The sequence below is a fragment of the Oncorhynchus mykiss genome, chromosome 13 (assembly GCF_057628025.1).
Source record: "Oncorhynchus mykiss isolate SJ-2025 chromosome 13, ASM5762802v1, whole genome shotgun sequence".
In the NCBI taxonomy this organism is placed as follows: domain Eukaryota; kingdom Metazoa; phylum Chordata; class Actinopteri; order Salmoniformes; family Salmonidae; genus Oncorhynchus; species Oncorhynchus mykiss.
Genome location: NC_143034.1, coordinates 47,795,113 through 47,822,822, shown reverse-complemented (window position 1 = coordinate 47,822,822; position 27,710 = coordinate 47,795,113). Strand labels below are relative to the sequence as shown.

The window sequence follows — 27,710 nt, the reverse complement described above, 5'->3', positions numbered from 1 at the left end:
AACCCACTGGCTCCATGTCATCTACAAGACCCTGCTAGGTAAAGTCCCCCCTTATCTCAGCTCGCTGGTCACCATAACATCACCCACCTGTAGCACGCACTCCAGCAGGTATATCTCTCTGGTCACCCCCAAAACCAATTCTTTCTTTGGCCGCCTCTCCTTCCAGTTCTCTGCTGCCAATGACTGAACGAACTACAAAAATCTCTGAAACTGGAAACACTTATCTCCCTCACTAGCTTTAAGCACCAACTGTCAGAGCAGCTCACAGATTACTGCACCTGTACATAGCCCACCTATAATTTAGCCCAAACTACTACCTCTTTCCCTACTGTATTTATTTTATTGATTTATTTTGCTCCTTTGCACCCCATTCTTTTTATTTCTACTTTGCACATTCTTCCACTGCAAATCTACCATTCCAGTGTTTTACTTGGCCACCATGGCCTTTTTTTGCCTTTACCTCCCTTATCTGACATCGTATATAGACTTGTTTATACTGTATTATTGACTGTATGTTTGTTTTACTCCATGTGTAACTCTGTGTCGTTGTATGTGTCGAACTGCTTTGCTTTATCTTGGCCAGGTCGCAATTGTAAATGAGAACTTGTTCTCAACTTGCCTACCTGGTTAAATAAAGGTGAAATAAAATAAAAAGGTGGAATGACAATGATTTTGTTCAACATCCTGTTTAATTCAATTTAGTATCAGGGTAATTTTTTATATTTCTTTAACCTTTAACTAGGCAAGTCAGTTAATACATTTTTATTTACAATGACGGCCTGCTCCGGACGACACTGGAACAATTGTGCGCCGCTCAATCACAGTTGAGACGGGTATCTGATACTTTTTATTTAACATTAAGTGAGATTCAACATAAAACTGTACAATAGTTAAACGTTCCTTTATCTACATCCTTCACCTAATTCAAATTCTTTCTCAAAGATCATAAAGCATTTGTTACTCTTAATTTTTAAGACTTTCCCAAAAAAATAAGGTTATGACAATATCGCATGTTGACACAATAATAAGGACTTGTGAGGAACCAATTAACAGTTCCACAGAGAAGACAATACTGCATTGAATAACAAAACGTCTAATATTACTCAGTTCTAATTGGGAGACAACATTTTATTACACAGCCTCATTCATGTACTTTAATTACATGTAAAACACATGCAATTTGCACATCCTGCAAGAAGAGGGTGAATTTTGCAAGAACAGGTTACGTAAACCTTAAATTGTGAGTGAAAAAATAAATGTTTCATCAGATCAAATAATGAGAAACTTTATCAACATACTCTTATGCTTTAGACATGAAATCAATGTATACTGTTGAATAAGAGGACAATAAATCATTGGGTATATTCTTGAATATTACATACACAGAAAAATATTCCATCTAGTTTTCTTCAAATCTACATTAAGTAAACACTGAACCACCATTATTGCATCTTAAATTGAAACAAACATTGCAAACAGGTCAAAAGCATTAACACAGAGCACATTTCATTTCTACCTGAAATTGCACTAATGACTATGTGGCATTGTAGCATGTTTCTTTGGTATGTTCACCATTGGTCACGTGGAGTGTTATATCAGCCATAAATCATTAATTATTTTAATTTGATCAAACTTCTTCCTCTTGATAGCTTGCTTGGGCTCAGGCGTAGAAACTGAAGCAGCTTTTCACAGTATTGCAACGAAGATTCGATTGAAGCAAGGAATCTGAAGGCCTTTGCCCGAATATCAACACAAGCTAGCAAGCCCAGTTGCACAAGTGTGGTCAGTAGGATGATTAATACTTACATTGTACTTCCCAACAAATCATTGAATAGCATGCTGCTACTACATTTACTTTAATATATATTGGTTTGCCTGTCTTTTTTCAGAAATGAGCCCGTGCCCTGATTAGAATCTTTCTAAACATCTTAAACATTTACACTAGTCATTTTAAACACAAAAGGTTATGTTGCCACAACCTGGCTGCGGCAAGGAAACGTATCTTCCCTGTGTGGCAACATCTTCAATCAGCTTAATTAGTGTATTCTTACACGCAAATACATTCTTACATGGGTCAGCCTGCAATAAGACACTACATTATCCCTCGACATAGGCGAATGATCCTCCAAGAAGTGTAGGTAAGAAGTCCCTCATATGGTAAAGGCATTGAGCTACAAAATAACACAAAGGGTCCAGCTTTTCAACAAAATGTTCCCTATATATCAATTATGAAATCCATATTTTCCTCTTCTCATACAGAAAGGCAGCAGTACACATTCTTCAAAGCACTCTTCCACTTCCCAATGAGCTCCTTTGATCAACCTCTGACATCCCTAGTGAGGATGCACGTACGGTATAATATATCTCGAGCTGCAGACCACATCCATTCATTGAAATCAGCGATGTAGTGGTAAAAAAAAAAAAAAAGTGGGTAAACTGTTCGCCGAGTAGCAGAGAAAAAAAGTAGCGCTCCCTATACGTCAATGCATTTTTCCGCAAAAGGTGGATGAACTGTCCCACAAAGAAAATGAAAAAAAGGTGAGTAAACTGCATTTACTCACCACTGACTTATACTTAAGGCACAGTTTGTAGTGTTTTTCAAGGTTTTATGAAAACAGTTCACCATCAGTCCCTTCTGAGAGTGACTGTCTTCTTGGCTTGCAAAGCAGCAGATTCGTCGCTTGTTGAGAGAGAAGGGGACATGGGTGTCTACTTTGGTGTAAGAGGAGGGGATTGCATTTCATCGACACCGAAGAGACACCCAAGCTTCTGCTGGAGATCATTCCACACTGCACCCATCTAGTTATCGAACAAACAAAGTAGTCTGTTACAGTGAAAGCATCCTCTGACCAAAATTCTATAGACGATCATCTTATAATTGTATTATCTATTAAAGATTAGAATCAACACACACACACATCAACCTAATGAACTGTGTGCTCCACTACTTCAATTCAATCCTGACACTGTATATTTCCAGGTGAGTCTCACCTCTTGGTGACCTTGGACCTGTGAGTTGACGAAGGCTCCCAGGATGTGAGAGGTGATGGGCAGGTATGTGAAGATGAGCTGAGTCTCTTGGTGAAGGCAGAACAGGGAGAAGTAGTTCCGCAGTTCCATGGTCTGAATGGCGTTCTCCTGCTGTTGGGGGAGGATAGAAACCATTGCTTCACAAACCACAACCATATGATGGTTATCAAGAGGAACAACCTCATTGATCATAAGACCATGCTGTCATGGCCTTGTCTGTAGGAGTCAGTGTTGAAAAACATGACATATGAGATCCATTCTAAAGGCTGAAATGCCCAACTGTCAAATGCAATATCTTCCTAAGATGGTTTAGTATGAGAAATGCTGTAGGACCTACAAGGATATCAATCCTTATACCAGGGTATCAATCAACTCCCCAATGATGGCATCTAGGAAAATGCTGTTCCCTCCTTCCTCTCAATGTCAGAGAGGACACAGTCTCTCCGAGGGAGGGAGGGTGGGTTGGCCTGTGATGACCTTATTTCATCTTCATTATCCTGACAACAGTGTTGATTTGACGTGTGACAACCCTGAGTAAATGAGGAAGGAAGAGCGCTTTTCAAGCATGGAGAGAGAGAGAGAGGGAGGAAGAGAAGGAGATAGAATGAATGAGAAAGAGAACCTGCACAATGCGAGACTCCAGTTGCTCCACTGACACCTGCTCTTTGGGCTGCACTGTGGCACTCATCATCTGCCTCTTCATCATACCGTACTTCTGCAGCGCTCTCTGGTGCTCGTGCAATACTCCCTTCTCATGCCGCTCACACAGATCCTATGGGACACAACCACACGGTAAGAAATAACTACCCTATTTTTACATTATAGTATTTAGCAGACACTTGTCCAGAACCACTTACAGTAAGTAGTACTTATTTATACTGGTCCCACGTGGGAAACCCACAACCCTGGCGTTGCAAGCACCGTGCTCTACCAAGTGAGCCACACGGGTCAAATATATATTGTTAACACTCGAAATGAAGTTGCTGTTATACCAGTGTAGTGCATTTGTAATAACACTAGTAACATTGCATTAACTTGATACAGAGTTCTTCAGTAAATAGATTTTTTACATTTCTCAAACTCACTCTGTATGATTGTAGCAAATCCAAGAATAGATTCAGTTTTTCCACGACATCATCCTCTTCTCTCCTCCCCTTAAGATATCAATGAATAAATGATTATGAGTTTGGCAATACCACAGGAGAGCAGGTGGTACGTATACAGTGAGCTGGATTGTACCTGCTGAGCACCTTTGTCGGCTAGCAGAGCAAACTCCACGGAAAGGCCTTTCAGAGACTGACGAAGAATGCCCCAGGTGCTTTGGGATGAGGCCAGAGAGGGAATGGGTGAACCATCAGAGCCCAGTGTACTGCAACAGAAAGCATAACTAAAGAAGCTGGACCAGTACGGTGTCTTGGCTTACAAAAACGATTTGAAGTGAAAACCCTGAAAAGGAAAAGAAAACAAATCCTTTACAATTGCCAATATTTTCTTCCCCAAAACTGTTGTATGGGTGGGGTAGCTAGCATAATACGTTTCCCTGGGCTAAAACACTTGTGTAGAGAGGGGCGATAGAGAAAGAGAGTTTTATGCCCTGTAAATGCTGAGTTCTGTACCTGAGCTCCCTTCCAAACATTAGCAAATCAGTGGCATTTTCCTTGGAGCGCTCGGCCATCTTCTCTGCCCGGTCCCGCAGCTTGTGAAAGCTGTTGTGGATATTCCTGATCAGTTCCCTGCTTGATGAAAACTGGGCCTGGATATCAGCTGGGAGATAATCCTACAGCACAGATGTACCAAGACTCACACTGCTGCGTCTCAGTAGGATATCAAATAGTCATTTGATGCACTATTTCATAATAGAAACAATACAAACCTTTGCCAGAGTTGCCATTGTATTAGTCATGAATTCATCTCCCATTTTCTTGCAAGCATCACGCATTTTCACCTGAACGTCCTGAGAGTAAGCGAGAGAGAGTAAAGTTGTGTGAGCAGTACAGTCATTATCCGTGGCAAGCCAAAGAACAATGTGATCTTGGGGTAGACGACTAGCAGAGATGGAGGAAGGTGGTCTTTTCAGTAGCAGAGACGTACCGAGCCGTTGAAGGTGAGAAAGGTCTTGACCAGTTCATCCTCGGAGAAGAAGGGGTGTCGTGCCACTAGGTTGATGAACCGGCCCAGAGCACGCCGCCTTCCCTCTATAAAGTCCCTCTCAGACATGGAGGTCAGGACTGTAGACAGAGGTCAGTTAAAGAGCCAGCATATTCAGTTGTTCTGCTTCCGTAAAACAGAAGAGATCATACCATTTTATGTAATACAGTCAGCCCTTGAAGTAACTAATCAACCTGGATTACTAAAATAAAAAAAAAGTGTAATCGGATTACTTACATTCTTAAAAACAGCTAATTACTTTCGGGATTACGTTATCATCTATACTTCGACTTGATAAAACTTTGACATCATTGCTGTCATTTAGCGCACCATCGGCACTTCTCACATGCTCTCAGAGATTATATTATTCTGCTGATTGCCCATTAAGGGTGGATGGCTTCTTTTGTGGTTGAATGAATTGGTAAAGCTTCCAAAACATTGACACCTGGCTCACTGGTCAATTCAAATCATCTGGACTACAGAGTTCCTGCTTGCTGCTTTGAAGCAGTGCAGTTTCAATCTCTCTTTCCTTCGTGAAATGCTTTTAGAATGCACAATATTTCAAAATGTAGGCCTAATCATGGGGAAAACACTACTGAATGCAACCAATGTGGTTACTGTTTAAGAGAAAAGGGTCTACATTTTCTGGTCTGAAATTGTGTTTTAATATCCAACAAAGGGCACTCACGTTGGGCATTAAAGGTAGGTGCATAGGCATATATATTAAATGTACTGTTAGATATACATTTCACGGCTAACTATCAGTAATAGGCTATATTTTGAGTTAGCGATCTAGCTAACCACTTCCTCATCTGGTGAATTAGCCCCAAATAAATTAGCCTCAAAATATAAATTATTGCCCAAAAAGATGTCGACAAATGAATATCTGTTGATCAAAAAATATATAAAAATTCTGTAAGCTTATTTTCATAGTAAAATAATAACAATTGCCTAGTTGCCAAACCCCAAGTCCATGACAATCACCGGTTTAGGTTGCAATTCAAAATAGCTGGAATCATGCAGTTGTACTTGAACATGATGTTAGAATAAACCATGTATTTCTTGAATCATACCGTGCTAGTAGTCTAGTACACCTCTGAATAAAAATGTTGAATTACTTTATAAGATGATAAGGCTACCATTTTTTTCTATTGCATGACCCCACAGCAATTGTGGTGCAACCAAATCATGGGCTGGTGCCAACAAGTGAAAATGCTAGTATGGAACACTGTGATTATGCTCTTACACATAGAATATAACATGAATTATAGGATCTTTAAGCTATGCTCTCACCCCATTTGGAAATAGTCATGTTACTAAATCAAAAAATACTATATAAAATCAACATTTTTAAGCATTTTCACATATGTCTGAGCGCTAGAAGTTAAAGTAATGCAAAAGTAATCCAAATGTAATCAGATACTTATTTGGAGTAATCCAAAAGATTATTTATCATGTAACTGTAATCAGTAACGGATTACATTTTTCAAGTTATCCGCCCAACCCTGAATAAAGTAATAACATTGGTATCTAATAATGGTAATATAAAGACAGAGTTCATGTCTGGATGTGAGAACACGGGTGAAGTTGGATTAATACAATTGGAGTTCCTCTGGATCAGTGGGACCCCAGCTCTGATGCAGAGTGGAACACTTATTTACAGATCAAAGCCTCACTCTCCTCCTAATAATCAAACGTTCTGACTGACATCCTCCATATACCTCCTTTCAGCATTCTCTTAGGCGGCAACGCAGGCACCATTCTGTAGGCAAACCTCTGCAGCAAGAGCTCGTGGAAGACATCGAAATCACTGTACCGCCGGTAAACAGATATCTTAAAATGCTGAAAAGGTTCAAACAAATATTACATCTGTGAATAACCGAGATGTGCAAAATAACATAATGCTTTGGGGTTGTGAATTCAACAAATATATTGACAATGGATGTGTTTGTCATGTGTTGGCTTTAGTTCATACTAATTGTAAATGCTCACGGCACAGAAACAACACCAGCTCTGTTCAGCTTAGGCATCCAGTGTAAACGATGCAATGTACTGTATGTATACATTCATTCTTAGATGGACAAGCATTAAAGCCATTCGTTTCACCAAGCCAAAAATGCAGAAATAATTGAGAAGCCAGGAATAGAGCCAGAGGGAATTACAGAATTTTTGGAGTTATGATCAAAATTCCTATTAATAAATGTTGCTTGTAATGCACAAAAGTGACCTATTTGAAGTAAAAAGGAAAATGCATGGTAAAGTGTGTGCCTTACCTTTCCTATTAATAACTTCCTTGACTGTTCATCTAACAAAGCCCATTTATGTTACAATCATATGTAATTAATTGCAGCCTTCACCTGGCTGGTGATCTGGTACTCCACGTGTTTGAGGAACAGACCCTTCTTTTCAGGAATTAGCTCCACCTGGACTGTATCCCTGGCAAGCAGCTTGCCCAGGGTCTGGGGCACCGTGAGGGGGCTCTCCTGAGTTGGCTGCATCCTCAGAGTCTGGAGGTCCTTGAACTCACCAAGTTGGGGCTTAGGGAACTCTGTCAAACAAACACCAAGTCAAACATGAGTTAACAATGCTCTCATCGACTCATTTATCTAGAAGGCAATCAGCACATCTATGCTCACAGACAAAGTGTAAACATCCAGCTCTATTGAACTAATAGACATAATTTATGATTTCCTGTAGTGCGGGTTTGAATATAAAACATTTTCCTACACACATCCATGTTGTGTGGGAAAAGCAATCATGTGCCAGTGTACATTTGACATTTCACCTCCCTTAGTGGCCCTCTGATCCTTCAGACACTTGAATTCTCCCATTCACATTTTTTTGCCTACTTTTATTTAATCAAGGGAGCCCAATTGAGACCAGTGTCTCATTTGCAATGGTGCCCTGAGGACAAAAACGGCATCAATACAACAAAATATAAAAAATAAAACTACAATTCAGCTATAAATACATTATAACAAGTTATAATAGTCAATTGAAACAATTGCACACTTCTGTGAACTCATTTACAACAGAGTTTTAAAACTGCCCTATCGACACCAGGGAATCCAGGTGGAAATTGATCATCAGGTATTCCAGAACTGTGGTGCGTTAAAACGAAAGGCAAATTTACCAAACTTGGTGGAGACAACCGGGACCTCAAGAGTTAAGAAAACCTCGGAGCGGGATTGGTATCTCATATTGAAATATTTCAACAGGGAAGTGAGGCATATTGGAATCTTGTGGAGCAGAGCTTTGTAAACAAGGAGTAATAAAGTAATCTACAGGATTTTAGTGAGGTCCAGCCAACCTTCTGATACATGACGCAGTGATGAGTACTAAAACTGTCAGTGAAGTGCACTACGGTAGATGGCTTCCAACAGTTTAAGAGTAGTGGCTTGCTGCGGTCTGATAAAAGTATTTTCCCCCTTTCAGATTTTGCCAATTTTTTGCATATTTTTGATACTGAATGTTATCAGATCTTCAACCAAAAACTAATATTAGATCAAGGGAACCTGAGTTTACAAATAACTTTTTTTTAAAACGTATTTTATTTAATTCACACAGTTATGCAACACCCAATTCCCCTGTGTGAAAAATGAATTGCCCCTTACACTCAATAACTGGTTGTGCCACCTTCAGCTGCAATGACTGCAACCAAATGCTTCCTGTAGTTGTTGATCAGTATCTCACATCGCCCGAGGCAGCAAAGCATCCCCAAACCATCACCATGATTGACTGTTGTCATGAGGTTCTTACTGTGGAATGCAGACTCTTGGAAGAACGTTCTATGATTGATTCAAAAGTATAACTTTTTGGATGACATGGGTCCCATTATGCCTGACGAAAACCAAATGCTGCATTCCACAGTAAGAACCTCATTACCAACAGACAAGCATGGTGGTGGTAGTGTGATGGTTTGCCTCAGGGCCTGGACGACTTGTCTTAATAGAAGGAACCATGAATTCTGCATCAGATAATTCTACAGGAGAATGTTAGGCCATCCGTCTGTGAGCTGAAGCTGAAGCGCAGCTGGGTACTGCATCAAGACAATGATCCAAAACACACATTCAAGTCTATATGAAAATGGCAAAGAAGCAATACATTTGAAGTTTTGGAATGGCCTAGTCAAAGTCCAGACCTCATCCCAATTGAGATGTTGTGGCAGGACTTGAAACAAGCAGCTCATGCTTGAAAACCCACAGATGTTGCTGAGTTTTAACAGTTCATGAAAGAGTGGTACAAAATTCCTCCACAGTGACGCGAGACTGATAAACCACTACAGGAAGTGTTTAGTTTGAGTCATTGCAGCTGAAGGTGGCACAACCAGTTATTGAGTGTAAGTTGGCAACTGCTTTTTCACACAGGAGCATTGGGTGTGGCATAACTTTGATTATAAAATAAATTGTTGTGTTATTTGTTCACTCAGTTTCCCTTTATTTAATATTAGGATTTGGTTGAAGATCTGATAACATTCAGTATAAAAAATATGCAAAAGTAGAGACAATTAGAAAGGGGGCAAATACTTTTTCACGGCACTGTATATAAATAGTAAAGAGCACAGATCCCAATACCAACCCCTGCGGTATACCTTTTGTAATTTTGAGGAAACTAGACTTGACACCATTAGAAAGCTCACATGACTCTCCCTAAACTCAAATGTCTCTTAAGTCTTTCAAACAATTATGATGGTGTGATTCATGTGACCCTGAATTTAACCCTCCTTGACATTCCACAGAGATATGAGTTAATCGTCCTCCTACAACAACCAGGAAACCAGCTCTACCATAGCTCAGCAGAGAAAACGTGACATCAGTTTCACATAAAGCAGTCAGCTGCCATATTGGCAGCACTGAAATAACACAGAGGGCCCTAAATTTTATTTTATTTATTTTATTTCACCTTTATTTAACCAGGTAGGCAAGTTGAGAACAAGTTCTCATTTACAATTGCGACCTGGCCAAGATAAAGCAAAGCAGTTCGACACATACAACGACACAGAGTTACACATGGAGTAAAACAAACATACAGTCAATAATACAGTATAAACAAGTCTATACACGATGTGAGCAAATGAGGTGAGATAAGGGAGATAAAGGCAAAAAGGCCATGGTGGCAAAGTAAATACAATATAGCAAGTAAAACACTGGAATGGTAGATTTGCAATGGGAGAATGTGCAAAGTAGAAATAAAAATAATGGGGTGCAAAGGAGCAAAATAAATAAATAAATAAAATACAGTAGGGAAAGAGGTAGTTGTTTGGGCTAAATTATAGGTGGGCTATGTACAGGTGCAGTAATCTGTGAGCTGCTCTGACAGTTGGTGCTTAAAGCTAGTGAGGGAGATAAGTGTTTCCAGTTTCAGAGATTTTTGTAGTTCGTTCCAGTCATTGGCAGCAGAGAACTGGAAGGAGAGGCGGCCAAAGAAATAATTGGTTTTGGGGGTGACTAGAGAGATATACCTGCTGGAGCGTGTGCTACAGGTGGGAGATGCAATGGTGACCAGCGAGCTGAGATAAGGGGGGACTTTACCTAGCAGGGTCTTGTAGATGACATGGAGCCAGTGGGTTTGGCGACGAGTATGAAGCGAGGGCCAGCCAACGAGAGCGTACAGGTCGCAATGGTGGGTAGTATATGGGGCTTTGGTGACAAAACGGATTGCACTGTGATAGACTGCATCCATATTGTTGAGTAGGGTATTGGAGGCTATTTTGTAAATTACATCGCCAAAGTCGAGGATTGGTAGGATGGTCAGTTTTACAAGGGTATGTTTGGCAGCATGAGTGAAGGATGCTTTGTTGCGAAATAGGAAGCCAATTCTAGATTTAACTTTGGATTGGAGATGTTTGATATGGGTCTGGAAGGGGAGTTTACAGTCTAACCAGACACCTAAGTATTTGTAGTTGTCCACGTATTCTAAGTCAGAGCCGTCCAGAGTAGTAATGTTGGACAGGCGGGTAGGTACAGGTAGCGATCGGTTGAAGAGCATGCATTTAGTTTTACTTGTATTTAAGAGCAATTGGAGGCCACGGAAGGAGAGTTGTATGGCATTGAAGCTTGCCTGGAGGGTTGTTAACACAGTGTCCAAAGAAGGGCCAGAAGTATACAGAATGGTGTCGTCTGCGTAGAGGTGGATCAGAGACTCACCAGCAGCAAGAGCGACCTCATTGATGTATACAGAGAAGAGAGTCGGTCCAAGAATTGAACCCTGTGGCACCCCCATAGAGACTGCCAGAGGTCCGGACAGCAGACCCTCAGATTTGACACACTGAACTCTAGCAGAGAAGTAGTTGGTGAACCAGGCGAGGCAATCATTTGAGAAACCAAGGCTGTCGAGTCTGCCGATGAGGATGTGGTGATTGACAGAGTCGAAAGCCTTGGCCAGATCAATGAATACGGCTGCACAGTAATGTTTCTTATCGATGGCGGTTAAGATATAATTTAGGACCTTGAGCGTGGCTGAGGTGCACCCATGACCAGCTCTGAAACCAGATTGCATAGCAGAGAAGGTATGGTGAGATTCGAAATGGTCGGTAATCTGTTTGTTGACTTGGCTTTCGAAGACCTTAGAAAGGCATGGTAGGATAGATATAGGTCTGTAGCAGTTTGGGTGAAGAGTGTCACCCCCTTTGAAGAGGGGGATGACCTGAGCTGCTTTCCAATCTTTGGGAATCTCAGACGACACGAAAGAGAGGTTGAACAGGCTAGTAATAGGGGTGGCAACAATTTTGGCAGATCATTTTAGAAAGAAAGGGTCCAGATTGTCTAGCCCGGCTGATTTGTAGGGGTCCAGATTTTGCAGCTCATTCAGAACATCAGCTGAGCAGATTTGGGAGAAGGAGAAATGGGGAAGGCTTGGGCGAGTTGTTGTGGGGGGTGCAGTGCTGTTGACCGGGGTAGGAGTAGCCAGGTGGAAAGCATGGCCAGCCGTAGAAAAATGCTTATTGAAATTCTCAATTATAGTGGATTTATCAGTGGTGACAGTATTTCCTATCTTCAGTGCAGTGGGCAGCTGGGAGGAGGTGTTCTTATTCTCCATGGACTTTACAGTGTCCCAGAACTTTTTTGAGTTAGTGTTGCAGGAAGCAAATTTCTGCTTGAAAAAGCTAGCCTTGGCTTTTCTAACTGCCTGTGTATAATGGTTTCTAGCTTCCCTGAACAGCTGCATATCACGGGGGCTGTTCGATGCTAATGCAGAACGCCATAGGATGTTTTTGTGTTGGTTAAGGGCAGTCAGGTCTGGGGAGAACCAAGGGCTATATCTGTTCCTGGTTCTAAATTTCTTGAATGGGGCATGTTTATTTAAGATGGTTAGGAAGGCATTTAAAAAAAATAATCATATGAGCTTTGGAACAGAGCTCTAACTCAGGGCTGTGTTTGGAGTAATGGCTACCTCTGAAAAACCAAAGATGACGACTCCTCTCCAACTTAATGGTACTGTACACTTTAACACTCATGCTTTTCTTCACAAAAACCTAGCCACAGAATGTGAAAGTAAACTGATTCATATAATCAAGAAAAACAAGTGTACTTAAGAGAGAGGGAAGAGTTCTTCCTGTAACTTTCATTATGATTTTCACAGAGCTGTTCCAGAGGAAAAAAGGGCAGGGAAAGGTTGTGTGTCTTTTACAGAGACATGGGAAGGGAGTTGGTGTATTCCCGGACGCAATGCCCAGAGGTTAGAGGAAACCGGCCAACAAATACAACACACTCTGATAAAACTAGGACCAGCTTTTAAGCACAGTACACCTGCTTGTTTTGTGTGCAAATGCAATGTGTACTTTAGCTTGTCACATGCATATTCAACTTCACACAATATATAGCGAAGTGAACTTTATCACACAAGCTGTTCATAGGGGTCACAAAGGTTTTTGACCTTAGATACTTAACAGTCAAGCCACTGATTAAGCTGCACATTTACTGCTGTGTCCTCCCTTGAAAACAACTCGTTAAAAGGCTTACCTTGTATGCAGTTCTCTAAGAGTTTTGGGCTTGGTTGCTTTCCTTGCTGAGCAAGGGCGATCAACGCCAGTGCTTTATATAGGGACAACTTGCTTAAGAATCCATCAGTGTAGTCAACATGCTCAGCAATCTGAAAAAGACAAGGACATTACAGGACTCTCTTAACAGGTCATTGCTCAATCCAAGGCCTAATTTCAAGCAGTGGTTGACAAGAAAATGCAGAGAACACTTTAGTAATGATCTAATACAGTAAGAACCATCAAACTGAACCATGAGGTCTAAGCTGAAATACACATTGAAGATGGAAACGCTTCATTGATGTAACACGTTGTATTTTTCATGTCCCATGTGCTCTTGAATAACACAACTTTTAAACGCCATCCCCTCAAATAGCATCACTTTTGTGTAAGCTTTACTGAAGCAAATACCACTAATTAAATGGCAGCAAGGAGATAGTTTGCAGGAACCACCCTTTCTAATAACTGGTGCTGGAACTAGTATTGTAATTACCCCCTTAGTACTTAGTGGTAAAACAAATATAGGCTTGAGAGGGTCTTTGAATAGAGGTGAATAGTTTGTATCAAAGAGCGCGAGATGTTTTTCAAGTCTTTTCTGTTAAGTGTCTACTTCCTATTCTGCAGAATTTCTTCCAAGAAGGGAAGAGGATAGAAAACCCATAGGTCTAATACATAACAAACCAGCCTGTGCTTCTGTTTCATAACAACAAAAACTTGAGCCTAAAAAAAAACCCACAAACAGCCAGAACGTCCTTTCCACATTTGGCGGCCATTCTAAATCATAGATGTGACAACAAGTAAAGAAGATGTTGTGTTCACCTGGCCCTGCACAGCAGTGGGAAGATCTGTTCTGCTGAGCAACCTCTGGAAGACCTCCACCTGCACTCGTTCCTCTATCTTACTCCGGATGGCCTCATACACCTCCCTGTAGTATGGAGGCACTGATCCTGAGAGAAGAGGTGCACAAACCATTAGGCATGGATTTATGTGGATGAAGACATTTCTATTAAATTGCATGATTTGTGGTTAGACATCATGGCAAAATCTGTTTCATTTAACCGAAACAAATCAAATGTATTGGTCGCCTACACATATTTTGCAAATGTTATCACAGGTTTCTAGCTCCAACAGTGCAGTAATACTTAACAATACAGAAACACACAAACTCCAAAATAAATAAATACATATCAGAATGAGCAATGTCAGAGTACGGATACATAGATATTTTACACAGTGTACAAAACATTAAGAACACCTGCTCTATCCATGACAGACTGACCAGGTGAATCCATGTGAAATCTATGATCCCTTATTGATGTCACTTGTTAAATCCACTTAAAATCAGTGTAGATGAAGGGGAGGAGACAGGTTAAAGAAGGATTTCCAAGCCTTGAGACAATTGAGATGTGGATTGTGTGCGTGTGCCATTCAGACGGTGAATGAGCAAGACAAAAGAGTTAAGTGCCTTTGAACAGGGTATGGTAGTAGGTGTCAGGCACACCGGTTTATGTCAAGAACTGCAACGCTGCTGGGTTTTTCACACTGAACCGTTTCTGTGTGTATCAAGAATGGTCCACCACCCAAAGGACATCCAGTCAACTTGACACAACTATGTGAAGCATTGGAGTCAAGAAGGCCCAGCATCCCTTTTGACACCTTTTAGCGTCCATTCCCCGTCAAATTGAGGCTGTTCCGCTCAATATTAGGAAGGTGTTCCTAATGTTTGGTATACTCAGTGTATATGCATAATGGTTGTGAAAATATGGACAGTATATAAATATAAAAGGTGTGTACAGCAGTAGTTATATAGGATGAGCCTTGACTAGGATAGAGTATATACATACGAAGTGGGTAAAACAGTATGTGAATATAATTAAAGTGGCCAGTGTTCAATGACTATGTACACAGGGCAGCAGTCTCTAAGGTGTAGGTAGGGCTGAATTCAGGGCTTGTAAAATTATTCCGTAGGTTAAAAATAAGCCTTCAGCATATGAGCCACTAATTATATAATTATTTTATCAAAATAGATTAACCTGCATTTTTGCAAAAATCACTGATCTGGCCTTCAAATCAGTCTACAAAAATGACCTTTTTGTTATAATATCATTTTTTACCATAACCATGCACATCCACTAATAATGACCAACTTATGGTAACAGGCATTATAGAAAATTAAAGGTGTCAAATGTAACTTTTGGGCGACCAAGCATATTCACATAGAAATGTGTGTTATAGATCTGTCATTCTCACCAAACGCAAGTCTAAGAAGCTGTAGATCTGTTTTATTTGTGCTATTTCTATGCTTCCTGTACTTAAGTTTTGTTTTTGTGTTTTTTTACTTTCGGTTTTGTACATCAGCAAACAGCTGAAAATACTATATTTTTTCTAATGTAAAATATATTTCACAGTGGTTTAGATGGTACAATGATGCTCTACACTATATTTGCTTGTTTTGTCACAAACTGAAATTAGGCAAACTATTCACATTTTAGTAACCAGGAAATGGCGGAGCGATTTCTGCATAGTGCATCTTTAACACAGATCTCAAACAATCTCAAGCACAAGCCCACCTGCTAGTGAGTAGCCAGCTAATCTATATACTTAAAGTCTAGCTAACTTGGATCTACAGTGCATTTTGTTGTGTTACAGCCTTAATTTAACATGTATTAAATTGAGATTTTGTGTCACTTGTCCACACACACACACAGAACCCCATAATGTCAAATTGGAATTATGTTTTTAGAAATGTTAACTAATTAAAAATGAAAAGCTGAAATGTCTTGAGTGAGTAAGTATTCAACCCCTGTTATTGCAAGCCTAAATAGGTTCAGTAGTAAAGATTTTCTTAACAAGTCACATAATAAGTTGCATGGACTCACTCTGTGTGCAATAATAGTGTTTAACATTAGTTTTTAATGACTACCTCATCTCTGTACCCCACACACTCTGTAAAGTCCCTCAGTCGAACACTTAATTTCAAACTCAGATTCCACCACAAAGACCAGGGAGATTTTCCAATGTTTCTCAAAGAAGGGCACCTATTGGTAGATGGGTAAAAAAAACTAAACAGACATTGAATATCCCTTTGAGCATGGTGAAGTTATTAATTACACTTTGGATGGTGTGTCAATACACTCAGTCACTACAAAGATACAGGCGTCCTTCCTAACTCAGTTGCCAGGGAGGAAGGAAACAGCTCAGGGATTTCACCATGAGCCCAATGGTGATTTTTAAACAGTTAAAGAGTTTTTTATTTTTTTTTTATTTTTTTTTATTTTACCTTTATTTAACCAGGTAGGCAAGTTGAGAACAAGTTCTCATTTACAATTGCGACCTGGCCAAGATAAAGCAAAGCAGTTTGACAGATACAACAACACAGAGTTACACATGGAGTAAAACAAACATACAGTCAATAATAAAGTATAAACAAGTCTATATACAATGTGAGCAAATGAGGTGAGAAGGGAGGTAAAGGCAAAAAAGGCCTTGGTGGCAAGGTAAATACAATATAGCAAGTAAAACACTGGAATGGTAGTTTTGCAATGGAAGAATGTGCAAAGTAGAAATAAAAATAATGGGGTGCAAAGGAGCAAAATAAATAAATAAATTAAATACAGTTGGGAAAGAGGTAGTTGATAGGGCTAAATTATAGGTGGGCTATGTACAGGTGCAGTAATCTGTGAGCTGCTCTGACAGTTGGTGCTTAAAGCTAGTGAGGGAGATAAGTGTTTCCAGTTTCAGAGATTTTTGTAGTTCGTTCCAGTCATTGGCAGCAGAGAACTGGAAAGAGAGACGGCCAAAGAAAGAATTGGTTTTGGGGGTGACTAGAGAGATATACCTGCTGGAGCGTGTGCTACAGGTGGGAGATGCTATGGTGACCAGCGAGCTGAGATAAGGGGGGACTTTACCTAGCAGGGTCTTGTAGATGACATGGAGCCAGTGGGTTTTGCGACGAGTATGAAGCGAGGGCCAGCCAACGAGAGCGTACAGGTCGCAATGGTGGGTAGTATATGGGGCTTTGGTGACAAAACGGATTGCACTGTGATAGACTGCATCCAATTTGTTGAGTAGGGTATTGGAGGCTATTTTGTAAATTACATCGCCAAAGTCGAGGATTGGTAGGATGGTCAGTTTTACAAGGGTATGTTTGGCAGCATGAGTGAAGGATGCTTTGTTGCGAAATAGGAAGCCAATTCTAGATTTAACTTTGGATTGGAGATGTTTGATATGGGTCTGGAAGGAGAGTTTACAGTCTAACCAGACACCTAAGTATTTGTAGTTGTCCACGTATTCTAAGTCAGAGCCGTCCAGAGTAGTGATGTTGGACAGGCGGGTAGGTGCAGGTAGTGATCGGTTGAAGAGCATGCATTTAGTTTTACTTGTATTTAAGAGCAATTGGAGGCCACGGAAGGAGAGTTGTATGGCATTGAAGCTTGCCTGGAGGGTTGTTAACACAGTGTCCAAAGAAGGGCCGGAAGTATACAGAATGGTGTCGTCTGCGTAGAGGTGGATCAGAGACTCACCAGCAGCAAGAGCGACCTCATTGATGTATACAGAGAAGAGAGTCGGTCCAAGAATTGAACCCTGTGGCACCCCCATAGAGACTGCCAGAGGTCCAGTTTAATGGCTGTGATAAGACAAAACTGAGGATGAATCAACAACAATGTTGTTACTCCACAATACTAACCTAAATGAGAGTTAAAAGAAGGAAGCCTGTACCGAATAAAATATTCAAAAATATGCATCCTGTTTGCAATAAGGCACTAAAGTAGAACTGCAAAAAATGTGTTAAAGAAACACTTTATGTCCTGAATACAAAACAATGTTTGGGACAAATCCAACACAACAGATCACTGAGTACAACTCTTCATATTATCAAGCATGATGTTGGCTGCATCATGTTGAGGGTATGCTTGTCATCAGCAAGGACTAGGGAGTTTCTTAGGATAATAGAAAACACAATATAGCTACAGTATGCACAGGCAAAATCCTAGAGGAAAACCTGGTTCAGTCTGCTTTCCAACAGCAAAGCAATGTTGCAACAAAAATAATCGTTGCGACATGTGTCATGGAAACGGCAGATATAGGAGAAACTTTCTCAAGATCGACAACATTTTTTTGTTCGACAGGTGGATTTTTACTTTGTCTAACTTTCTGTATTTTGACAAAATTAATGATGATTGAAACTGTTTTTTTTAGAATAAATTATGATTTCCTAATCATTTTGAAGGTACATGTGATGTCACTGCATAATTATAAAGCTCCACTCCAAGTTTAATTCTAAATGCCTATTGCTTACAAAATACATTTTTTCCACAAACAAAATATATTATGTTTCTTTGCAGAACAAGGATTGTCCTGACTTTCAAGAATGCATGAATTGCTTCGCCTTGCTTGTCTGGTTGGCAAGTTTCACCATGAAATTCTTTCAGGTCTACAGGGTTGCAAGTTTTACCATGGCACCGACTGCAGCGATACGCTGGCACGTGACTTATTAGAATATGGCAAATATGAGTAAATGATTGCATTCTACACGTTGGCTTTTGTGGGCTACCTGAGACATGCAACAGATGGGTGGGTTGGGCATTCAGGTTGTCGCCAAAAATGTGCCTAAATGGGTAATGGAAACACTTCATCCACTACATTTTTACATCGACACTGTCATTTTTTTGTGTGTGATGTCATTACGTCCAGGTGTTTTTATTGAAACGACATAGTTCAATGGAAACGCACTCTAGCAGGTAATTGTCACATATATTTTCTAAATGTTGACCAAAAAAATAAAATCACCGGACAAGTTAATGGAAACATTTCTAGTGAATGTTCCTGAGTGGCTTAGTTACAGTTTTGACTTAAATTGGCTTGAAAACCTATGCCAAGAAAATGGCTATCTAGCAATGATCAACAACCAACTTTACTGAGCTTGAAGAATTTTTTTCAAGAATAATGTGAAAATATTGTACAATCCAGGTGTGCTCTTAGATACTTACTCAGAAAGACTCACAGCTGTAATCGCTGCCAAAGGTGATTCTCACATGTATTGTGTCAGGGGGTTGAATACTTTTAATCAAGATATATCAGTGTTTTATTTTTTAAATAAATTCTTTACCAAATGTTAGATTTTTTCTTCCAATTTGACAGAGTATTTTGTGTAGATCGTTGACAATTAAATGCATTTTAATCTCACCTTGTAACACAACAAATTGTGGAAAAGGTCAAGGGGTGTGAATACTTTCTGAAGGCACTGTACATACAGGTAACTGTCAAAATAAAGGAAATGCCAACATAAAGAGTCTTAATAGGGTGCTGGGGCCCCACGATCCAGAGCAGCATTACTGCACCTTGGTTAAGATTCTACAAGCGTCTGGAACTCTACTGGAGGAATGCGACAAACACCATTCGTTTGCAAGAAATTCCATTTGATATTTTGTTGATGGTGGTGGAAAACACAGTCTCAGACACCACTCCAGAATCTCCCATAAGTGTACAATTGTTCAACCACGGCATATGGTTTACATCGTTTTCATGCTCATCAAACCAATCAGTGGCCACTCGTGCCCTGTGGGATAGGGGCATTGTAATCCATAGCATAGCCACGGTAGCCAAAATAATGGCCTGCCCAGCATTTTTATACATGACCCTAAGCATGATAGGATATTAATTGCCTAATTAACTCAGAAACCACCTGCTTTCATTATACTTTGTATCCCTCATTTCCATTATTCTGGCAGTTACAAGTATGGGCAAACCAGTGCTTAAAATAATCTATTTATGTATTTTGGCAAACATGTTTACAAAGTAAATTTAATCATATGTCATTTTCATAATGAAAGAAAATAAAAAATAAACTAGCGACAATTTTCCTATGGTAGTCTGGGTAACGTTACCAACTAACTTTCCACTCCTGTCATTTGCCAAGACGCTGGTAAAAAAAAAAGAAAGCTAAACGTAATCCTCTGCTCTCCCCACACCCAATGTTATGTTTACAATGACATGCATTACGTCAGAATACCCAATGTTAGAATGTTTCTAATCATTTGTTTCTAATCAAATGTTTAATGTTTTTCTATCAGTCTAATTTGCATAAATATTGTGATTGGATGATAGCTGTGAGGGTTATCGAATCAGGATGAAATCTTAACGATAGAATGTTCACATGAAGATTTCCTAAAGTCTCTTAGGCAAATGACAGGAGGAAAGTAGTGGAATATAATAGCTAAACAGAAGACAACCAGGCTAGTCTTATGCTATGGAACGTTGAATTCGTGATTTGGACAGGTCATAGAAATATAATCTAGATTGTAAATCTATGGGACAGGTAACATCCACAACAGATGAGAACATGACAATGAGCAGACCAATGCAAGAGTACAGCAGCCTACCCTACTGTATAAAATACCCCTACAGTTATCTGTCAAATCACCCTTAATTACACCCATCTTATGTTCTTGTCTATTACGGTTCTGAACTTCTATGTATTTGTAGGTTTTATGTGAACCCCAGGAAGAGTAGCTGCTGCATGTGCAGTAGCTAATAGGGATCCTAATAAATTAAACACCCTTGCTAAACGTGTAATCTAATGCTCAGATGAGTAGCCTGTATTTTACAATTCGCAGTAAACCAACTATATTACTGTTTATGTTAAAGTTGACAGGTTTTGTAGTTACATCACGAATCGTAGGCTACACTATTTAGCTCTGAACACTTCACACCGCGTTCTCTGAATTCAATCACAAACATAATCCCCCCCCAAAAAAACATTATTTCCCCTGTCGCCACGTAGAACGTTTACAAAAAGTCGAAAACACATTCTTAATTACAACATAAAGATGTGGAACATAACATGTATTTAGCAAATTACCTTCATTGAGCTCGCCTGCCATAGTTCAGATTGTCATGTGAGCACGACAGCACCTCCATGTGATTTCCTGATGAAAAAACCCCCCGAAGAATGAACTATTTCTTAAAGTTGTAGTGAACTTTGGACATTTTCCAGATTTCAGACCTGTCCAAACATTATTGTAGGCACTAAACAAGACCTGGATTACTGCAAACTGGATATTAGGAATCCAGAACATAGGAGCATAGGTGAACAAGTGTTATTGTATATGGATCCTCCCCCACAAAGGATTGAAAAATCTCAAATATGCCTCTGCCCTCGAAAAAATTGCTTTCCCACTCTCAGTCCAACTTTGGAAACCGAACAATTATGACATAGCCTAACCGCAGTGGTGTAAAGTACATGATAAAAAAAAATACGTTTTAGTACTACTTAAGTAGTTTTGGGGGGGTATCTGTTCTTTACTGTACTATTTATATTGTTGACCACTTTTACTTTTACTTCACTACATTCCGAAAGAAAATTGGGTACTTTTTACTCCATACATTTTCCCTGACAGCCAACAGTACTAGTTACAATTTGAATGCTTAGCAGTACAGGAAAAAGGTCAAATTCACACACTTATCAAGAGAAAGTCCCTGGTCATCTCTACTGCCTCGGATCTGGTGGACTCACTAAACATAAATGCTTCCTTTGTAAATTATGTCTGAGTGTTGGAGCGTGCCCCTGGCTCTCAAAAAAAGTAATAAAAAATGAAATTGTGCCGTCTGGTTTGCTAAATATAAGGAATTTCAAATCAAATCCAAATCAAATGTATTTATATAGCCCTTCGTACATCAGCTGATATCTCAAAGTGCTGTACAGAAATCCAGCCTAAAACCCCAAACAGCAAGCAATGCAGGTGTTGAAGCACGTTGGCTAGGAAAAACTCCCTAGAAAGGCCAAAACCTAGGAAGAAACCTAGAGAAGAACCAGGCTATGAGGGGTGACCAGTCCTCTTCTGGCTGTGCCGGGTGGAGATTATAACAGAACATGGCCAAGATGTTCAAATGTTCATAAATGACCAGCATGGACAAATAATAGGTCTGTGACAGGTAGCACGTCCGGTGAACAGGTCAGGATTCCATAGCCGCAGGCAGAACAGTTCAAACTGGAGCAGCAGCATGGCCAGGTGGACTGGGGACAGCAAGGAGTCATCATGCCAGGTAGTTCTGAGGCATGGTCCTAGGGCTCAGGTCATCTGACATAGAGAAAGAAAGAGAGAAAGAGAGAATTAGAGAGAGCATACTTAAATTCACACAGGACACCGGATAAGACAGGAGAAGTACTCCAGATATAACAAACTGACCCTAGCCCCCCGACACATAAACTACTGCAGCATAAATACTGGAGGCTGAGACAGGAGGGGTCAGGAGACACTGTGGCCCCATCCGATGATACCCCCGGACAGGGCCAAACAGGAAGGATATAACCCCACCCACTTTGCCAAAGCACAGCCCCCACATCACTAGAGGGATATCTTCAACCACCAACTTACCATCCTGAGACAAGGCCGAGTATAGCCCACAAAGATCTCCACCACGGCACAACCCAAGGGGGAGCGCCAACCCAGACAGGAAGATCACATCAGTGACATTTACTTTTACTTTGTACTTTTACTCAAGTAGTATTTTACTGGGTTACATTCACTTTTACTTGAGCCATTTTATATTAAGGTAGCTTTACTTTTACAATCGAGGACTTTTTCCACCTCTGCCTAACCATAACTTGATTTGAAAAAAAGAACTAGCCAAATCAAAGAACATCTCTTTGAGGACCAGTGCACCAAATATGTTTATTGGATATTGATATACAAATGTGTATATGATTATATTATAACCAATTTTAACTTGTTGTTCGTTCAATGGGTTCAGAAGGTCTAAAGGTTTGAAGGGTGATTTGTCTCCTCCAATAGATCCTGAAGGAGAGAAAAAACAGTCAAGTAACAGTCAGGGACCCTAAATTGATCATTACAAACATGTTGTTATTGTACAGTGTGTGTGTCAAAATGATTTCCTGGATAGAGCCCAATAGTTTGTTCATTTATCCCTTTACTAAGCAGGTCGACTCGACAACTCGCTCTTACTTAAAATATGCCTGGGTGTGTGCAGCTTCACCATCTTGCCACCAGAGGCCACTAAGACACAAATCATTTGCAACGAGATAGCGGCGCTGCGTAAGGAGTGGGGTTGTTGTGGGTGCGAGCGGGACTGCAATCTGCATCGGATGGTGTGGAGGTTGCAGCGTCGTAGTCCCCTGAACACTTCACCGGATTGTTGTTCATCTTTAGTGAATGAACAGGAATAGTTTACTTTAAACAATTTAGCAATACAGTAAAAGACTTGGTAGTCATCAAAGCATTAAGGAAAATTGAAGAAAAGACAAAGAGCGCAAATGGAACTGGAGCAACCACGGATATATCCGCTAAGCTCGTTAGCAAGCCAACTAGCCCGCTGCTAACTTGATACACGAGTAACAATCAACTGGCTATGACTGATAACGAGGAAAGGACAGTCAAATTGTAATCCAGAATGAATTATTGAGAATCAAATCAAATGTTTTAGCTACGCATTTTTTCTTACGAAAGTATTTGAATGGATTGGATGCGTTCTGTAGAATTGCTCAACAACAATAGTTAGCCGGCTAGCTAGCCAAGGTTACTTGCATGTTGAGTTGGGAAGCTATCCCGTTAGCCAAATAACGTTACGTCATCTGTACAGTAGTTAATAACTAGACGGCCAGGCAACTACAAGGTGGATGGACGGTCATCTGCGTGGGTGTGTTCGTTAAGTTAACGTTAGTTGACTGGGCAGCCCATTATTCCTCCTTCGGCTTTTTTCGACACAGTTTAGTATTACACATGACAGAAGTGAACATGTGAGTGTTATAGGGCAATGGATATAGTTAACTGCCGGTTTGTTAGTACCGTAGGGAAGAAGTGACAACCGATATCTCAGGTACAGTTTAACGGTGGACCACAATGAATTAGGTCTGACGTTCTGCTTTCGGACATAGGACTCTCTGGTTTGCTGGACCGCTTGCTAACAAGAACTTTATGACGTGGGCTCAGTCCTTTATTTAATTATTGACTGACCACACAGGTCACCGTTAACCTAAAGCGTCCACAGCCCTCATACCATGGCAGCGGTTGTCAACTACTCACCGCCGTGGTGGGTCAACCTGCTACACCGACTCCCTCATTTCAACCTTCAATTCGAACAAACAAGCAGCGATTTTCGCCCGGAGGACTCGTCCTATCAACAGGTAACTTTATGACATACACTTACTTGAACTGTGCATTGTGAATCAGAAACAATAAATGGCTGTCAAACATTATACGTTTGTAAACAAGGGAGTTGCCAGTGGGTTGCTGGTGTTTGAGGTATGATAATATTCTGGGGTGATGCAATTGATTGTGGATTTTGGGACAGTCATCAGGACAGACCAATGCAATGTTATACCCCTGTGCACTGACAATGCAATGTTATATCCCTGTGCACTGACAATGCAATGTTATACCCCCGTGTACTGGCAATGCAATGTTATACCCCTGTGCACTGGCAATGCCTATTCAACTTGTTTGGGTCAGAGCCTTTGTAAGAGTACTCAAGACTCCTTATTAACTGTGGTTCCCTAGGCGGTGTACAGTACATAGACCTAGACCCTACTGAGACTGGGGGGTGACGGACAACTACTCTTGCAGGCTATATTTCTCAAACTGTTATCATGTTGAGTTCCCATTGCAGAAACAGCCACTGTTACCTTCTGACAAGACATGACATGTTTGGATTCCAGGGATGGGTGGAGATGGACTAAAGACAGTGGTCTTTAAATCGAGTCATAAATTGCCACATAATCATAGCTACTCATCTAGGCCGGTTGTCCTAATTAAGTGTGTGTGAGGGGCAGCATAATGCCCATTTACTGTGTGGCCGTTATGGCTTTGGCCTGTGCAACAGCAAACAGAAACTATGGACATTTTTAAGTTCGCTAATCACAGGAGATGGGGATTTCCAAAATGAGCTTGTCTACTTCCAAAGTGTATGGAGGAGGACAGGATTAACAGATGGCTTCCCCTTCCCTGTCAGCTGCTGTGGGTATCACGACGACAGTTGTCTCAACAGGCTCTAAAAAGAGGGCTGTATTTTCTGGCACAGGGTGTGACTGTCAGTTGAGTGCTCAGGCAGAAGGGAAAGGGAGATTGCCAGAGCTGCTCATTCACAGCTTCTAGGACCAAGATAACCTGTCTGTTATCAGACTTAATACTGGGCCATGCATGGGCCTGCAGTCCAAACGCTTCATCCAGCCGACACTTCATCCAGCCGACACATCTCAAGATAACCCCAGATTAAGTCATGCTGAAGGAATTTAATGTACTATCCCTGACCTACATAGTTATTTCTCAAATTTACGGGATAACTCTGTCCTGACCAAAGCAAGCTGTGGGCCATGTCATTGTGAATGAGACTCAGTTATGTCTGTAATGTGCCATGTGTTAGCTGATGATTAGTATGTTAGGCATTATTTGCATTCTTTTCTGCATTCTTGTCATACTGTAACTCTGTTCCTCGGGTGACAGAGCCCAGCACCAATATGTCATTGAGACCTTGAGGTATGACCTTTGACCTGAGGTTGTGACCCCAAGGTCGTCTGGCTGCCTGATTTTTTTCATTTTAGTCACTTAGCAGGCACTCTTATCCAGAGTGAATTAAAATTAATGCATTCATCTTGAAGGGGAATTTCACTATTTAGGACCCTAATCTGTATTTTTAGGTTCCAGACAGTTTTATTTGCAATTTCACTTGATTTGGAGAAACTTATCCCACCAGCAATTGACTTCCTGAGCCTTCTGGGATTACAAGGCATCCAGAAAACATGAACTGATGCTCCAAATACGTCCTTTTACAAACGGCAAAGCTCTCATTATCCTGATGCAGGTTTTTAGATGTTGTACACATTACATTTTGTCATACTGAACTTTATCCACAGCTTTATAATATATATTTTTTTTAACTCAAGCGGTAATTTCTAGTGTGCAATATTGGCGTGCATGCGTCTACTTCCTTGTTCCTCTTGCTTCTGCCTATACCTCAGTGACTACTGTGTGTGTATAAGTTGGGGCGGGGGGAGCGTGTTTCATAAACACCCTAGCCAGTCCACAACAACGTGTCCACTGTAAACGCAGAGCTGCTAGCTAGCTGCCGGTCGCTAATCTACCAAGCAAGCTAATTATATATATTTTTTTACTATGCTACCAACATGTCTGACTAGAAAATACGAGGAGGAAATGTTCGAATTTTCAGGTGAGCCTTATTTACTTGAACCGGCATACACAGACGATCTTCAACAGATGGAGGATGACCGAGAAAGGAGAGGGCGGGACGGAGCAGGCAGGGGCTCAGGCAGATATTCAACCAGCAGCTGAGATGCGACTCAGGACCTCTGGAAACTGGTGGTATACCTGTGGGCAATGCCAAGCGATGCCGACTGTTGACAAGTGTCTTTGCTGCGCAGAGTTGGACCTGCTTATACCAGCTTTGGAAAATCTATACTGAACAACAATATAAACGCAACAATTTGCGTTACAGTTCATATAAGGGAATCAGTCAATTTAAATAAGTTAATTAAGCCCTAATCTATGGATTTCACATGACTGGGCAGCGGCACAGCCATGGGTGGGCCTGGAAGGGCATATGCCCACCCACTGGGGTGCCAGACCCAGCCAATCAGAATGAGTTTTTCCCCACAAAGGGACTTTATTAAAGACAGAAACACTCCTCAGTTTCATCAGCTGTCTGGGTGGCTGGTCTCAGATGATCCCGCAGGTAAAGAAGCTGGATGTGGAGGTCCTGGGCTGGCGTGGTTACACGTGGTCTGCGGTTGTGAGGCCAGTTGGACGTGCGGCCAATGTTGGGGGTAGCTTATGGTAGAGAAATAAACATTAAATTCTCTGGCAACAGCTCTGGTGGACATTACTGCAGTCAGCATGCCAATTGCACACTCCCTCAATACTTGAGATGTGGCATTGTGTGACAAAACTGCACATTTTAGAGTGGCCTTTTATTTTCCCCAGCACAAGGGGCACCTGTTACATTTTTCATATGCAAAAAAATATAATTTCTCTCAAATTCTGCCCACAAATTTGGTTACATCCCTGTTAGTGGGCATTTCTCCTTTGCCAAGATCATCCATCGACCTGACAGGTGTGGCATATCAAGAAGCTGATTAAACAGCATGATCATTACACAGGTGCACCTTGACGGGATCCTGAGGCCCATTGTCGTGCCATTCATCTGCCGCCATCACCTCATGTATCCGCATGATAGTGCACGGACCCATGTCGAAAGGATTTGTACACAATTCCAGTTCTTCTATGGCCTGCATACTCACCAGACATGTCACCCGTTGCAATGTTTTGGATCGAGGTGTATGACATCGTGTTCCAGTTCACACCAATATCCAGCAACTTCAATGGCTACAGCCATTGAAGAGGAGTGGGACAGCATTCCACAGGCCACAATCAACAGCCTGATCAACTCTATGCGAAAGGAGATGTCACGCTGCATGAGGCAAATGGTGGTCACACCAGATACGGACTGGTTTTCTGATCCACGCCCCTACCTTGTTTTTAAGGTATCTGTGACCAACAGAGCTCTGTATTCCCAGTCATGTGAA

At 40.9% G+C, this 27,710-nt stretch overlaps 2 protein-coding genes across 8 annotated transcripts in view; one reads left to right on the top strand and one right to left on the bottom strand.

Moving 5' to 3' along the window:
* Nucleotides 1-830: 830 nt before the first annotated feature.
* LOC110486298 (sorting nexin-8) lies at nucleotides 831-21,591 on the bottom strand. Of its 3 annotated transcripts, none has more exons than XR_016485945.1 (13): nucleotides 21,018-21,591; nucleotides 13,976-14,103; nucleotides 13,140-13,269; nucleotides 7,536-7,726; nucleotides 6,900-7,020; nucleotides 5,122-5,258; nucleotides 4,904-4,984; nucleotides 4,647-4,807; nucleotides 4,270-4,476; nucleotides 4,116-4,184; nucleotides 3,653-3,802; nucleotides 2,992-3,141; nucleotides 831-2,799 (listed from the first exon to the last, which is right to left on the bottom strand). XR_016485945.1 is itself a non-coding variant. In XM_021557781.3 (13 exons), exons 1-13 carry the CDS (start codon nucleotides 21,037-21,039, stop codon nucleotides 2,710-2,712), a joined length of 1,560 nt encoding a protein of 519 aa, XP_021413456.2. In that variant the 5' UTR covers nucleotides 21,040-21,591; the 3' UTR covers nucleotides 831-2,709. The 3 variants fall into 3 exon arrangements, 2 of the variants coding, with proteins under 2 accessions (XP_021413456.2, XP_090052512.1); XM_021557781.3 differs by having other exon boundaries at nucleotides 4,270-4,399; XM_090196386.1 differs by lacking the exon at nucleotides 21,018-21,591 and adding an exon at nucleotides 16,080-16,196 and having other exon boundaries at nucleotides 4,270-4,399.
* A 1,599-nt stretch (nucleotides 21,592-23,190) lies between these two features.
* The window catches only part of LOC110486297 (protein tweety homolog 3), a 58,930-nt gene continuing 54,410 nt past the window's right edge, over nucleotides 23,191-27,710 (top strand). For 3 of the 5 annotated variants that reach the window (XM_021557779.3, XM_021557780.3, XM_090196383.1), the window contains exon 1: nucleotides 23,191-24,299. In XM_021557779.3, coding sequence (XP_021413454.3) covers nucleotides 24,174-24,299 — 126 coding nt within the window. In that variant the 5' untranslated portion in view covers nucleotides 23,191-24,173. The remainder of the gene's footprint in view (nucleotides 24,300-27,710) is intronic. The other 2 variants (XM_090196384.1, XM_090196385.1) reach the window with 2 other exon arrangements.

Bases quoted from the DNA above. Each gene is read 5' to 3' on its own strand.
- LOC110486298 (XM_021557781.3), bottom strand. From the start codon at position 21,039: ATGGCAGGCGAGCTCAATGAAG. The intron at 7,727-13,139 runs GTAAGCCTTTTA...TTTGTTTGACAG, and splicing joins CTTAGAGAACTGCATACAAG to AGTTCCCTAAGCCCCAACTT. The intron at 4,808-4,903 runs GTTTGTATTGTT...TCTGTGCTGTAG, and splicing joins CAATGGCAACTCTGGCAAAG to GATTATCTCCCAGCTGATAT.